At 46.7% G+C, this 15,133-nt stretch overlaps 1 protein-coding gene across 1 annotated transcript in view; it reads right to left on the reverse strand.

The window, feature by feature from the left end:
* Positions 1 to 15,133, reverse strand: part of PRKCE (protein kinase C epsilon) — a 539,658-nt gene that overhangs the window by 185,297 nt on the left and 339,228 nt on the right. The window contains exons 3-6 of the mRNA XM_068986689.1: positions 14,966 to 15,125; positions 12,853 to 12,887; positions 11,421 to 11,506; positions 8,410 to 8,539 (exon numbers count right to left, since the gene is read on the reverse strand). Of these exons, the coding sequence (XP_068842790.1) occupies positions 8,410 to 8,539; positions 11,421 to 11,506; positions 12,853 to 12,887; positions 14,966 to 15,125 (411 nt within the window). The remainder of the gene's footprint in view (positions 1 to 8,409; positions 8,540 to 11,420; positions 11,507 to 12,852; positions 12,888 to 14,965; positions 15,126 to 15,133) is intronic.

Raw genomic sequence — 15,133 nt, forward strand, 5'->3', positions numbered from 1 at the left:
CATAATTTAAGCAGCCACAGTGCGGTTCCTGGAAGCTGGAAGTAACATCTGGAGGCCGCAGGTCAGGAAGAGAAAGTAAGTGCTAGAAGCAAAGAAACGTGAAGCTCATTTATAATAATGCAAGGCAGACAAACCAGTTGAATCACCCCCTTCTCTCCCTCATCCAGACTGGTGAGCACCCAGACGCCAGTCCCCTGAGGATTCCCATTCTAGGCTGCTTCATATTTGTTCATGTTTCAACCGCTTCACCGGGATGAGCTGCACTGCTGGGGCTCTTCAAAAAGGAAGATCATTATTCTGCTTCTGCCCAGTGTCTCATCACACATTTGCTGAGCTCCTACTCTGCGCTACAGGCGGTGCTGTCCTCAGGACAGACGGGGGCTGGGGCACGCTGACCTTCATTCTCGTTTCCATGTTTCCACCCTTTCCATAGCTGAGATTAAAGCTGGTGTTGCAGTGGGGTGGGTTACGCTGTTGGGAATCCTCCCAAAGCAGGCAGAAGACCTTGTGAGAGAAAGTGACAAAGGGAGCCGGGAAGGCCTAAGTGTCCTCCAGAAATCTCTTTACATGAGGGTCATCTGGCCCTTGTAGGTGAGCCAGAGCAGTGGTTTGATAGCATAGCAGGTTACAGCCAGCCACACCACGCTCAGGGGCAAAACACACACAACTGTGAGCAGGAAGTTGTGTGCTTGTGTCATGGAGGCTGGCGGGGTGGGAGAGTGCTTGATGCAGAGTCCTGGGCAGGAGACAAGAATGGGAGTAGCAGATGTACACAAAAGGGCTCAAAAGGAGCCAGCAAATTGTTAGTAGAGGTTAGGGCTGGAAACAGACAAGGTAAGAGAATATAACAGACTGTAACATTTTTATACATATACTTAAGTCTTGCTAGAATCTTTCATAGTGAGAATTATTTGTGTATTATTTGTGTTTTTTTTTTAAATTCTAAAAATACAAATAAAAGTTGAAGATATGACAAGGAAAAGTGAAAGTTGCCCAGTTGTGTCCAACTCTTTGTGACCCCATGGGCTATACAGTCCATGGAATGCTCCAGGCCAGAATACTGGAGTGGGTAGCATTTCCCTTCTCCAGGGGATCTTCCCAACCCAGGGATTGAACCCAGGTCTCCCGCATTGCAGGCGGATTCTTTACCAGCTGAGCCACCAGGGAAACCCTATGACAAGGAAACTGTTTGTTAAAAAATAATAGTAAAGGGCTGATATTTTCAAAAGTGTTGAGAATAAAAATCCTTTTTCTTAACTTTAGTGTTTTATTTTTTTAATATCCACTTTTTTTTAATGGAAGGAAGAAAGAAAGGAAGGGAAGGGAAGGGAGCGAGAAAACCTTCCCTTCCTCCTATCTTTGTGGCTCCTATGGCCACTTTTCATTACTTTCATTATAATTCTCAGAAGGTGGGTATGCAGTTGGAGTTAAAAGGAAGCCCAGGGTCGCCTAACCAGGGGGCCTCCCTGCAACTACCCAGCCCAAGCAGTGGCAGAACCAGCACAGATCAGTTCCCTAGACTCCTAATCTGGGATCTTCACTGCTTCCAGCTCTCTGCCTAGGGGGTTTTCCCCCAAATAGATGGCCTGTTCTTTATTACCTGCAGGAACGGGAGTGACTCTCTCCCCCTTAGTCCACAAAAGCAGCCTTGGCTCACAGCTGCTATTAGGATAGGATCTCAGAGAGAGTCAAGAAACCAGGAAGGAGACTCTTCAGGACTCTCCAGACCAGACCTTTTCCAACTGTACCTCATTCCCTACCTTGGCACAGAGCTGCAGTCAGGGTGGACAGGCAGGAGGAGGGGGCTCACCCCAGAGGAGAACAGGAAAGCCAGGGCTGCTGCAGGTGCTGCAGGGCAGACTAAATTGTGTAAAGAGGTCTGGCTCTCTGTTAAACTGACCCAGATGCTGGGTGATGTCAAGGCAGCTGTGCTGGAGACATGTGAGCTAACAGGCAGAAGAGAAGTGGGGAGCGGGGGGGGGGGGGGGCGGTGGCCGCGGCAGGTGAGAACCCCACATCTTCTTTAGAGAAGGAAACAAAAATCATAAGGTATTGGGAGTCTTTACCTTTGGGGAAACTGACTCCACAAGTCAACGGAGAAATAAAGCACATGTGAGAGGACCCTAGAGGCACTCACTGTGCAGGTGAAGGTCGGGTTAAGGAAGCAGCAGGCTTAAAATGAAAAGAACAAAGAGTTCAAGTGCCTCAGTGACGCTAGTATTTGAACATCTGAAGCTAATTTTTGCACAGGCTAATAGTGGCTGAGGTGCTCAGACAGACCCTCAGTGAGTCTATAGAGGTACAGCGCAACCGTGCCAGCACTTAAATCATAAGATAAAGGACAGAAGGAAGTCCCCTGGTGGTCCAGTGGTTAGGACTCTGCACTTTCACTGCCAAAGGCACAGGTTCAATCCCTGGTTGAGAAGCTAGGACCCTGCTAGGTGACCAAAAAAAAAAAAAAAAAGACAGCAATGAAATATCCTGCCTAGTGCTGGTGTCTTTCTACCCTGATAAAGGAGCTGTTTCTCAAACACAGCCTGTGAGCACTCTCCAAGCGTCTGGCCCTTGTGGGCTGCGGGAGGGAGGAGGCAGCCTCGAGGGTGGTGGTGGGTTCCCACGGGTCACTGGTCTTACCCCTCTGTGCGCACTGTTCTCCATCCCCGCCAGTAAAAGGAGGTAGTGATGCTCTCTCTCCCTGGCTGACAGAGGGACAGTCTCTGGAAGAGTACATCCACCACCCTTGAACCCATGTGGCTCAGGCAACTTCAGGCTGAAGGGAGAGTGACCAGGACCATCTCATGGATTCTTCACTATAGATGCAAGCTTGAGAAAAACCCATTTCATTGAAAACACCTAAGCGTTTTATCCTCAGGAGTGGGATGGGCAACAAAGCTGAAGCCACAGACCAGCAGGTCAAGTGGCTTGTATCCCACCATGACCAGGGGATGGGGGCTCCAGCCCAGGAGGCCAAGCCAGCCTGATTCAACAAAGGTGAAGACCTGAAGGAGTCTCCATAGATAGGAGAGGGTGTGGATCACAGACCAGAGGCAGTACAGGAGCCAGCTGCCTGGGTTTAACTCCAGCTCCCTGGGGACTTGCTCTGAGCCCCCCAGGCAGGTCAGGAATTTATGATTTCTTTTTCTTAGCAATCAAAGGAGTGGAACCAGACTTAGACCCAGGTAAGAGGGGCCCCTGCCTAGGACCCTCCCAGCCTCTTCTGGCCATCGCCCTCTCCACAGGATAAGGGGCCTGCAGGGACAAAAAGACTTGAGGCTGAAAAACGATAAAAAGCGAGAAGAAAACACAGGGGATTGGGGGGCAGTGAAACTACTCTGTATGATACTGTAAGGGCAGATACCTGTCATTAAACATCTGTCAAAACCCACAGAGTGTCCAACACCAAGAGTGAAATTAATGTAAATTATGGATATTGGGTGATTGTGATATGTCAGTGTAAGCTCAGCAACTGTTTAACAAATGCATCTCTCTGGTGGGGGATGTTGACGGTGGGAGAGGCTGGGTATATGTGGGGGCAGGCTATATACAGGAAATCTCTGTATCTTCTGCTCAGTTTTACTGTGAAAAAATAAATTGAGAGAGGGAGAAAAGCGCAGCAGGAGGAGAAAAGGAGCAAGAGGGAAAAGGCCAAGTCATGGTAACAGAGGGTAGGACAGGAGTATCTGTAAACCTTTGTTGGGGCCCTAAGTTCTGAATTGCCTCTACCCTCTCATCTCTGTGTAGCCTGTTCCTCTCATGTCCCGCTGGGCTCCAGTGACCAGGAATCCTCACTTGAGGCAGCCTCATTCTCCCCATCCTTTACTTGAGCAGGCTTGGGGTGCTTCCTGCCAAAACAGAGCTGAACACACTGTTCCCCAACCTTGCCTTCTCCCGGGGTCATTCAGGGACCCACAGCCCTGGCAGCCACATCTGGGTGTCTGGGCTGCCTCTAAGTCATCAATATTTATGAGATGATGGTGTCTTCATTTAGAGTCCCTAGACAGATCAATAATTAATAGAGTTACTTAAAACCAGACATGGCCTCATCAGAGTCCCATCCAAAGCAGGCGCTCTGCTTCCTGGCAACCACTGCTCCACTCTCCAAAAGCGCATCACTCCTCTGCTGAGAGCATTCGAGACTCCTGCTGCTCTGCTTTATTTCTCTTCTTTTTGTTTCCATGTTCCCTAATGGCAAAAAGGATTCTGGACAGGCCCTGTTTCTTTCAGGTCACTGCTGAAATTCTAGAAAGGGAAAGGACATCTGGAAAGCTCACACAGAACATAAGATGTGCCAGTGGCCAGCACTTCCTCCTGTCCTGTTCGTCCTCACTTCTTATGACAGCTATTTCCAACCCTCCTTGTGCCTTCCACACCCCCGCTTACTTCTCACCTCAACTCTGAAAAGGATCTCCTATTTCAGAAGTAAGGGAACTCTCTCTCCCCCGCTGCCCCACACTGTAACTCAGAAGTCTGGCCAATGTCTGTATTGATCAAAGTTGGGGAAATTAACAAGGATTAGCTAATAAGATGAAATGGTGTGCTATTTATTGTCTTTCATCACTGATAACACTCTAATTAATGCCATCACTACCTAATCTTCTTTATTATCAACATCAGAAACAGAGTAATTAAAAAGACTTTTCTGCTCTCAAGTTAGAAGAGCTGCAGTCTGGGGTTGTCTTTTATCTGCTGACCTTTTATTTATTTATTTTTTAATTGTTGGAGCATAGTTGCTTTACAATGTCCTGCTTGCAATGTAGTACAGCAAAGTGAAGTAGCCATACATATACGTGTGTGTTAGTTGCTCAGTCGTGTCCAACTCTTTGCAAACCCATGGACTGTAGCCTGCCAGGCTCCTCTGTCCATGGGATTTCCCAGGCAAGAATACTGGAGTGGGTGGCCATTCCCTTCTCCAGGGGATCTTCCCAACCCAGGGATCGAACCTGAGTCTCCTGCATTGCAGGCAGAGTCTTTACAGTCTGAGCCACCTGGGAAGCTGTATACATACATCCCCTCTTTTTTTGGATTTCCTTCCCATTTAGGTCACCACAGAGTTTCAAGTTTCCCTGCGCTATAAAGTAGTTCTCCTTAGTGATCTATTTTATACATAAATGCTGGAGAGGGTGTGAGAGCAGGGAATCCTCTTACACTGTAGGTGAAAGAAAGTGAAGTAGCTCAGTCGTGTCCGACTCTTTGCGACCCCATGGACTGTAGCCTACAGGCTCCTCTGTCCATGGGATTTTCCAGGCAAGAATACTGGAGTGGGTTGCCATTTCCTTCTCCGGGAGATCTTCCCGACCCAGGGATTGAACCCGGGTCTCCCACATTGTAGGCAGACGCTTTACCATCTGAGCCACCAGGGAAGTAGGAAAGTAAATTAATACAGCCACTATGGAGAACAGTAAGGAGTTTCCTTTAAAAACTTAATTAAAAAAGGAACTTATTTTTAACTGCACTGCCCTCAAAAGATTCAGAACTTAAATGACCATTCTGCCAGTCATCTCCTCCTAGACTCCCTTCCCTGACACAGGACATGTATCTATACGCAGGCCTGGCTTTGAGTCTTTCCCTTCACCAGGAAGAGGGGTGTCCATCTCTCTATCCCTGTTCTATCAACAATCCCCTGTCTCTCCTGGATCTTTAATGGTCTCTTTTGCCACTGTCTTTTTTCTGATTATATAAAATATCCTGAAAATACTTCACCTTCTGTTTTCACTCCAGCCTCTGCACTTGGGTGACCATCCCCACCAAGACAGCTCCTGCTGAGTGCACTAGTGATCTCCTTATGGTTAAATCCAACCCCATGTTCCACCTTTTTTTTTTTTTTCAGTTTTACTGAAGCATAACTGACCTACAGTACCATGCTGGTTACAGGTGCACAAACATAATGATTCAATATTTCTGTACATTAAAAAATGAGCACCACAGTAAGTCTAGTTACCATCTGTCACCATACAGAGATGCTACAGTATTAGTCAGTCTATGCCCCATGTTGTGCATTTCATCTCTGTAACTTTTATTTTGTATCTTAATCTCCCTCATCCCCCATCCACCTCCCCTCCAGCAACCACCTGTTTGTTCTCTATATCTATGAGTCTGTTTCTGTTTTATGTGTTGTGGTGCTGGAGAAGACTCTTGAAAGTCCCTTGGACTGCAAGGAGATCAAACCAGTCAATCCTAAAGGAAATCAACCCTAAATATTCATTGGAAGGACTGATGCTAAAGCTGAAGCTCCTATACTTTGGCCACCCGATGTGAAGAGCCGACTCCCTGGAAAAGACCTTGATGCTGGAAAAGATTAAAGCCAAAAGGAGAAGAGGGCGGCAGAGGATGAGATGGTTAGATAGCATCACTGACTCAGTGGACATGAATTTGAGCAAGCTCAGGGAGATAGTTAAGGACAGGGAAACCCAGCGTGCAGCAGTTCATGGGGTCACAAAGAGTTGGATGCAACTTAGCAGCTGAACAACAATAACAAGAAGATTCTATGCACTATTTGTCTTTCCCAATCTGACTTATTTAACTAAGCATAATACCTCTAGGTCTACTCATGCTGTCATAAATGTCAAGATTTAATTAATCTTTATGGCTGAGTACTATTCCACTGCGCACACGCCTGTGTGTGTGTGCATGCGCACAACACCTCTTCTTTACCCATCCATCTGTTGATGGATACTTAGGTTGCTTCCATATCTTGGCTATTGTAAATATATTGCAATGAACACAGAGGGTATGTGTATCTTTTCAAAGTCGTGTTTCTATTTCTTCAGGAAAATAGCCAGAAGTGGAGTTGCCGGATCATATGGTAGTTCTATTTTCCCATGTTGTACTTTTTACTTTAAATAACTTTTTGGAAGCATTTGGCACTATCCATCACTCCCTGTTTAAATTTTTTAAAAAGTACTCTCAGTTATTTTGGCTTCTATGATTCCACTCCTTGCCACTTTCCCTCCTATCTCTGAAGCCCTTCCCTCAGAGCGGGCAGCTCCTTTGCACACTCATCCTAGGATGCTGATACCCTACCTCGTCCCCAGATTCCCAAGGTGTCTTCTTTCTTCACTCAAGGTACTTATCCTGGGGATGACATCTACTTTATAAGTTAACTACTACTCAAACATTGACAAATCCAAATCTAAGTGCTCCATCTAGACGTCTTTCCTGAGTTTCAGTGAGAATTTCCAACAGTCAGACAGCTTCATATACTTTCCACTGGTGCCTCAAAGTTAACACGTCCCCAGCTCAACTCCACCATCTCTGCCTCCAGCCCTGCCCTCCCTCATGGGTTTCCACCATCCTCCCAGTTGAATCTGATCACTACAGACAATAAATCACTCATCAACACCTCTTAGGTTATTTCCCTTCTCTGTTCCCAGTACAGCCAATACCTTATTTCCAATCTTCATAATTTCTCACTGGGATCCTTTCAGTGACCAATTGGTTCACAGCTTCAATTTCCTTCTTTAGCTCTTTCTCTAATATTTCCACAACGGGAATTTATTAATGATGCATGCACTAATAATAAAATACTGTTTTTAATAACAAACTAATTTTATAGTTTAATACCTTTTCATTTTTAAGCTTAAACTTACTTAATAAAATTTAAAATTTTAATATTTAATAAAATAATAAAAACTTGTTTGTAAATACTGTCTGTGAGGTATTCCTGGCCAATAGTTCATGGTTGTCCAACTCTGTGAGCAAGCTGGCCTAGCTTGTGACCCTGGACTTCTATCAGACCCCATATTATGTGGTGTTCCCTGTGTCACTTAGGACACTCATTTGAGCAGAAGTCAATTCAAAGGCAGAACAGCAGGAAATAAAGGAGGAAACTCAGACCCAGAGGTCAAGGTTCAAACCCCACTTCTGCTCACGAGCTACATGGAGAGGTCAAATTAGTCTCTGAGCCTATTTCCTCACGGGGGCCAGAAGGATAATATAACATCCATCACAGGTCTATGAAGGAGCAATCTGTCTTACGTGACAGCATTTTAGCAGGGGTTTTTCTGAAAGTAAGCTATGAACCACGGATGGTGACAGAAAAAACGTCTATGACTTATTTCAGTCTAACTCTAAACACTTTTCTTCCCTTCTACTCCAGTGTATCTTTTCCTTAATTTTTTCCTGTACTTTTTCAGACTCATCTTGCGGTCCCAGCTTGTTCACTGTCTTAAAAGGTGGAGTCACACTTTCTCTCTTCTGATTCCCTCTATGGAGTCCGCTGGAAGGCCTCTGCACAGAGACTGCCTGGCAAATGCTCAGAGTAACTAACAACGGCTTAGCAAGGGCTTGGGCCCAGTCCTTTGGTCAGCCCTGGAGAGCACTCTCAAGGCTCCAAGAAGAAAGAGTCTTTAAGTGGAGGGACAGCAGGGGCTCAGGTGCAGGGGGTAGGAGCAGCAGGACCCAGCGCCTTACCTTTGCACTGCAGACCCTGCCGCAAGAGGCCCCAGAGCAAGGAGCCACAGTGGTCGCAGAAGGTAGGGACCTTGTAGTTGTGGATCCCGAACTTGTGAGGCATGTTGACACTGAACCGCTGGGAGCCCACCTGCAGGGACGGCAAATCATAGGGTCAAAGCCAAGCTCCTTGCTCTGAAGCTTCCCTGGGAACATGGTGAAGACAGCCTTCCTCCCAGGGCCCTGACCCCACTTTCTCTGTGGACTCTGATCCCCTACCAGTCCTATCCAGGACTCCAGACCTCCAAATCCCCTGGCACATAGCCCGCAATCTGGACCTCACATTTTGGCCTTGAAGAGTTGCCATTAGGAGACAGGGTTGTGGGATCAATGAGACCTCGGGGGCAGAAGAGGCAGGACACATATTATTGTAGGTACTGCAGACATGCTGGGTCGATACTAAGGGGAGAGTCATGGTCTCCCAGGACTGGCCCCAGAGGGATGAGGTGACAACCAAGGTAAAGAGGTAGGGAGGCATCCCAGGTGGCTAGGAGGTCTGTGGGGGCGGGAGAGCTGTGTGACCCTCAGCTGCAGCCACTAAGGACTCTAAAGTATCAGACGATGGTGAGTGAGAATGATGACACACACACACAAGACTGTGCTGCAGGATCAGAGGGCCTGCGAGCATCCAGGAAGGCGGCACAGGTATAGTTCAGACGCACACAGCACTCAGAGGGAAACAGAGCAACAGAGGGGTGAGCAAGCCCAACAGAAAGGACTCAGGGAGGGAGAAAAGCGAGAGAGAGAGAATCGGAAGATTAAAAGCCAAAGAGGAAGAGATGGAAGGAAGATAACACAGAGAGAGAGCATTCTTGGTTAGCTGGGGAATGGCAAGAATCCTAAGTGTGAGCACAGAGACACAAGACAGGATGAGGGCATCGGCCAAGCGCTTGTGGCCAAAGTTCCGGGGAGCCCACTGGCAGAGGCCCCTTTTAACGGGAGGGCATTAGATGCTTGGTGTTTAGAGCCATGTGGGTGTGGGGTGTATATGTATGATGAGTGTGTACATGCCTCACACTTCGCAAAAGAGTGAAATTGAAGGTTCGTCCCCCGAGGCCTGTGCCCGGCAGAGGGCACAGGCATTACCCCGATGGGCCAGGAATATAATAACTAAAAGAGACTGGGCTCAGGGAGCAGCAGGACAGGCAACCAATCCCACTACACTAAGAACCCCAATCAATCCCTGGCAATTAGTCTCCACTGGGACAGGTACCAAGTTTGGGAACTCGCCTCATTGGTAACTTCTTTTTCAGTGCTCAATATGCCAGAAAATACAATCAGAAAAACTAGGTCACAGATTAAGCTGGGTTCTGTGCATTTCAAATCTCAACCCTCTAGCCTGCATGGCGTGAAGTCATAGGGTTTCCTTCCAAGAAGGTTTGAGAGAGGTTTAAACATCTGCAGAGGTTCACAATTGATAAAACTTATGAGATCATTTTTTAAAACCTTATTGAGACTTATGAGCTCCTTAAGAGCAGGAATCATGTATCCTCTTTGTTTCTGTGGGTCATGGAGCAATCATCTGGCATACAGGAAGTGCTCAATAAATGCTCAATAAAACGTCCCTAAGAAGAAAGACAGACACACAGCAAGGAAATTATTTTTTTCTTTCATTTACTTAAAAAGCTAATGAGAGTAACAGCGTACTTATGGTTACGATCCTAGAACAGGAATCAGGACAGCCAGGTGACAGTGCCTTGCGATTTCCTACCATGACTGTAGAACCTCAGTAAACGACTTTGGTGCTTTGGGCTGCCTGCTTTCCAGGGACGTGGGATGCTCAGTCTAAGCCTCGTCCCTTCCTGCTTTCCAGAGATGGTGTGAAATCAGAAGGAGATGGAAGAGCTTTCCATAAAGATGCTTTGGGTGTCAAGGTGTTACTTTGTTGAATTGTTTTTAAGAAGCAGGTAGAAGACCCTGCTTCTTAAAAATAGAAGGGACTCCTTTTGGAAGCCTAATTATAAACCTATCTGATTGTAATCCCACCCAGGGTCTATCTCACACTAATGGCCTATGATTGTACGATATTTATTTATTTCACCAAGAATTAAAAGTATGTCTTTGGAATCAACTGTTGTGAACACAGATAACTCCTCGACTCACATTCACACCTGTCATTTTCTCGAAGAGGCTTTTTTTTTTTTACTTCTGTTCGTGGATCCACTCTTCTCTCAATTACTCAGTTAAGAGAAACCTGGCTTCAAGTCAAATTTTCTTACTTCTTTACTCCTAACAACTTTAGTAACAGTCAGTCTGACACTAGTTTCTAAGATGAGGAGAACATAGCACAGTGGTCAAGGGCTCAGACTCTGGAACAGACTGGCTGGCGTTTTCACATACTGGGGTGTGAGGCTTAAGGCAAGTTAATATGACCTCTCTATGCTTCTAGTCTCTCTGTTGGAAACTGAACATAGACCTCATTAAGGTTGTTATGGCTTTAAATAATATATGATAAAGTGCTTAAATCAGGGCACAGCAAGTACCCAGTGAATGTCAGCTATTGTTATTACTGTGGTTCTTCCAGCCTTTTAAGTGTTTCTTAGATTCGCTAATCCCACTCCATTCCTCCATCACCTCATAAAGATAAGGCTCCTGCTTATGTGTTCTGTCTCTCACTGTTTATGAGCTGTGTGGAGCCCTTGACATGTCAGTGAGTCCTTTCACTGTTTCGATGAGATAATGACATAAAATAACTCAAATTTTCCTCTGGGCTTTCTTCTGGGGACCATACAACCCTTGGCATCATATCCACACACACACACACACAAGCCTGACTTTGAGCTGCACTCATTCTGTAGATTGTACCTCATGCCGGAAGGCTGTGGACAACTCCCTTCATTTTTGATCAACACAATGAAGAAAGCAACAGGGCCTCAGAGAGATAAGGTTTTTCTTGAGGACCACAGAGGAGGCAGTGGAGGGTGGGGATGGCAGGGAAGAAAGCCCAGAATTTCAATGTTATAAATATTTACCTCGTCGGGAGTTTCCTGTTTCTTTAATCCAGCACACTTCGTAATTATGAGCTCATGGCATCTCTTGTGGACCACGCAAGTGCAGACTGCAAACAGCAAAACATGAGAGAGCTGAGCGACAAGCAGGGGAAGAAAGGTTCCGTCCCGGGAATCAGTGAGGTCTCTGTGGAGGAGCGAGGGGAGCCCTGCCCCTTCTGTCTCCAACGCAGAGTCTTATGGTAATGCCCTACCTGAAGCCCTTTATGCAATCACTTCAAAGCACTCTGCCATCAGAGCCATTAGGGTTTCCTAAATGCTCTGGAGAAGAATGGACCATTTATATCCAAAGGGCATCAGCAGTTGTCTCTAGTTCCAGGACTACCAATCAATTTCCTTGCTTCTCTATTCCAGCGTCAGGAAGCAATCGCCCAGTCGTGAAGCACTGTCAACTCCCTGCGTTCCATTCAAGGTCCCACCAGGGCTGGCTGGGGTGGGAGGGAGGCCAGCAGCATGTGAGTGGCTGTTCTGTGACGCAGAAGTTCTCTAGCTCCTTGATCTGGATATACCTTTTGAGCCAAATCTAAAATTTTTCATTGTATGTAATACTTCCCCAAGAAATGGCTGACACTCTGTAGTGTCATGGGCCAGTGTGGGCAGTAGGTGATGCAAGGAATCTAAGAACTGTCACATGTGTGATTGTTTGTTCACACATTACCTCCAGGACACAGCCGCGTCCCACAGAAGCTACCCCAGGCCCAGGGGTGAGACTCAAGTCAACTAGTGGCTGGTCTCCCAGTTCCAACCACAGAGAAGCCTCAGCATGACCTCATTACATACCACCCTCCAGTTCTACATAACTTAACCTTGCATTTGTAGTCAATTAACTGGGGAATAAACAAACCCTCTCATACTTTCAAGCAACTGTTAAATGTTTAAGAGCTAATGATGATACAGAAGAGACCAGAAAAAAAGAGAGAGAGAGAGAGAGAGGGAGAGAGAAAGAAACAGCAAGGACCATGAGTGAGACAGAATAAAACAAGCAGGGCAGGAAGCTTCTTTAGGGGGCTGGAGAGTGAGGAGCTAACAGAACACACAGAACCTGGTTCAGGACACAGGGGGCCTCCAAAGGGCATCTTCCTGAAGCTTTCCATCTCATGGGGAAAGAAGAAGGTGCACCGAAAACACTGCACCAAAAGGCTGAGCCCCCTGGGGCACGTGCAGATGGTGGTCCCCACAGGCACTCCTATACATCTACTCCCACATAGATACAGTGGAGCGATGGCCAGGCAGGGACAAAAGAAAATCGGGGTCTCGCTTTGCAGAGAGAGAGCGTGACCATGCAGGGCCTACAGAGCTCTGAGTCTCATCCAACCCAGCCCCTGTTTCCACAGGCAGTCATGATCTGAACTGACCTGTGGTTCCCAGGGATTTACTTCATACAACACGCTCTTACCTTGACATTGGTATCCCTGCTTTCCTATGACACCCCTGAAAAGAAGAAGACAGCTCTTTAAGAAAATGAATTCCAGGAGGTCAAAAGCCACACAAAGCCACCCCATTCTGGCCACTGCCCATAGCGTACCAAATGCTGAGTGGAGTCCACTCAGCAGTGGGGTAGTAATCTCGCTCCCACTTGAAGGGTGCCTTAAAATGACTTCTTCTGAAGGCCATCAAGAACAGCCCCAGTTCTTGGAATGGGTGCAAGGTTTGGTCAGTGTTAGGGCTCAGTTTCCTATACAAACAGCCACTCCAGGGGCCCAGCTGTGTTCTGGAAAGCCCCAGAGACCCTGCTTGCTCTCCATGGGCCTCAAGTCATTGAGTATGCCCTTCTTTGCAGACAGTTGTGGAGAAAGGTTCTCACTGGCAAGCATATTCCCTGAGCATTCCAGGAGTAGTCAAGATTTATGGGGCAGAGTGTGGCCAGGACTGGGATTTCAATCTACCATTGGGGTAAAGGCCAACATCACAGATTCCTTCCATCACCAGCATGGGTCCCCTAGGGCAGACTTAGGGTCAGCCTGGACACAGGACAATCCAGACAACCTGGCCTGAGCCCTGTGCTCAGGACGCCACCACCAACTGGTCAGCTCTTTGCAGTGTCCAGTCCAGTGAGAGGAGCCAGAAGTCACTGGGGCTACAGCTAAGGGAACCCAGAGTTCGGTCATACTGGCCATGGGCTTAGAGGAGACCTGAATCTCTAAGGCTAAGCTTTCAGAACCTGTTCCCCAATTCTTGACCAAAATATAGAGATACAGGTCAGACGGCTGTCAGTCCCAGGAATAAGACGTGTCTGTGGATGGAGCTGGGTGTTATTTCTGCTTTAATCAGATTGACTTTGCTCTAAACTGTGTCACCTTGGATGTCCATGCCAACCTCTGTGACTAGTTCCAGAACACCACAAGGATGAGACGAGGTGTTCCTGGACACCATGGGAATCCAGGGGGTCCTCAGAGTGCAATTTGAGCATTCCCCTTCTGCATTCATACTGCAGTATGGCCTTGCTCACTCTCCTCCATGGTATTGCCAACATGCGAACTCCACATCAGTTCCAGAGAGCTAAGAGAGGTGGCTAGGAAGGCTGAGCATGAGCTATTAGTTGTGCTCACCAGGGTGGAATCAGGTCTCTGACACATCCTAGCTGCAGGGCCATAGGCTGGTCTCATTTCTGAGCCTCAGTATTGTTGTTAGTGGAATGGTATTCATAATATATAGCTCACAGGATGCCGGGAAGATTTAGAGATTTCCAGAGCCAAAGAGAAACCCTGACACAAGGTAGGTATTCATCAAAAGTTCCCCTCTAACCCCCAAGGCCAGTATTCCTTGTCTTTCTCCACCTCCCAAAAAGGCCTACTACTTACCTGTTTCTGCTATCAAAATCCTAGTCATCATAAAAAGAGAATTGCCACCTCCTCCAGGAAGCCTTCCCTGAGCACTCCAGCCAATGCTTCTCTCTTTTCTGAAATCTCAGCATCCTATCAGCACCAGTGTTGTGACAGTTACTAAGAACTTCTTTGTATTATAAATATCAGCAATGAAATATTTTTAAGCTTTCTACGCAAACATTTAAATGTATAAAAAAATAGAGAGATGAATATAGTAGACCCTCAGGTATCTGTGAGTAGCTCCAACAATGATAAGTTCATGGCCAGCCTTGTTTCATCTCTACCCCTAGCCCCTCACCCCTCCTTCCAGTTATTTTTTTAAAACAAATCTAAGAAATCCATCATTATGTTGGTAAATAATTCAGATTCCCTCTTTAAAAGTTAAAGAGTTCTTTTTAAAAAAAACCACAAACCACAATGCCATCATTGGTTATAAAATCTTAACTCCTCAAATATGAGATATGATATGATCCTACATATCTCCATATGTAGGAACCAGGAATCATAGTTTCTTCTTCCCATCTAGCCCCCCAAGCACCACTCAGCCTTTCAGAAAAGTCTTCTGTAGTCAAAGAATTAAAGCACATAAGCTTTTACATAAAGTGTCCAATCTCCTGACCCATTCCCCCCACCTCTTGCTGCCAAAAGGTCTAACTGAGAGGTTTCCAGAAAAGAGGACCTTACCAGATAAAGTCTCGGCAGTGGGAACAGTAGGTGGGCTGCCGAAGGTAGGTGGCCATGAATTTGTGGCCGTTGACCTGGTGGACCCTGCGCCTGACAGCCCCCTGCCGCTTCCTGGGCCGCATGCGCTCCCGAAACACACGTTCTTCATTGTCTTTAGGGGCTGAGGAG

This window comes from Capricornis sumatraensis, chromosome 1 (assembly GCF_032405125.1).
Source record: "Capricornis sumatraensis isolate serow.1 chromosome 1, serow.2, whole genome shotgun sequence".
NCBI lineage: Eukaryota > Metazoa > Chordata > Mammalia > Artiodactyla > Bovidae > Capricornis > Capricornis sumatraensis.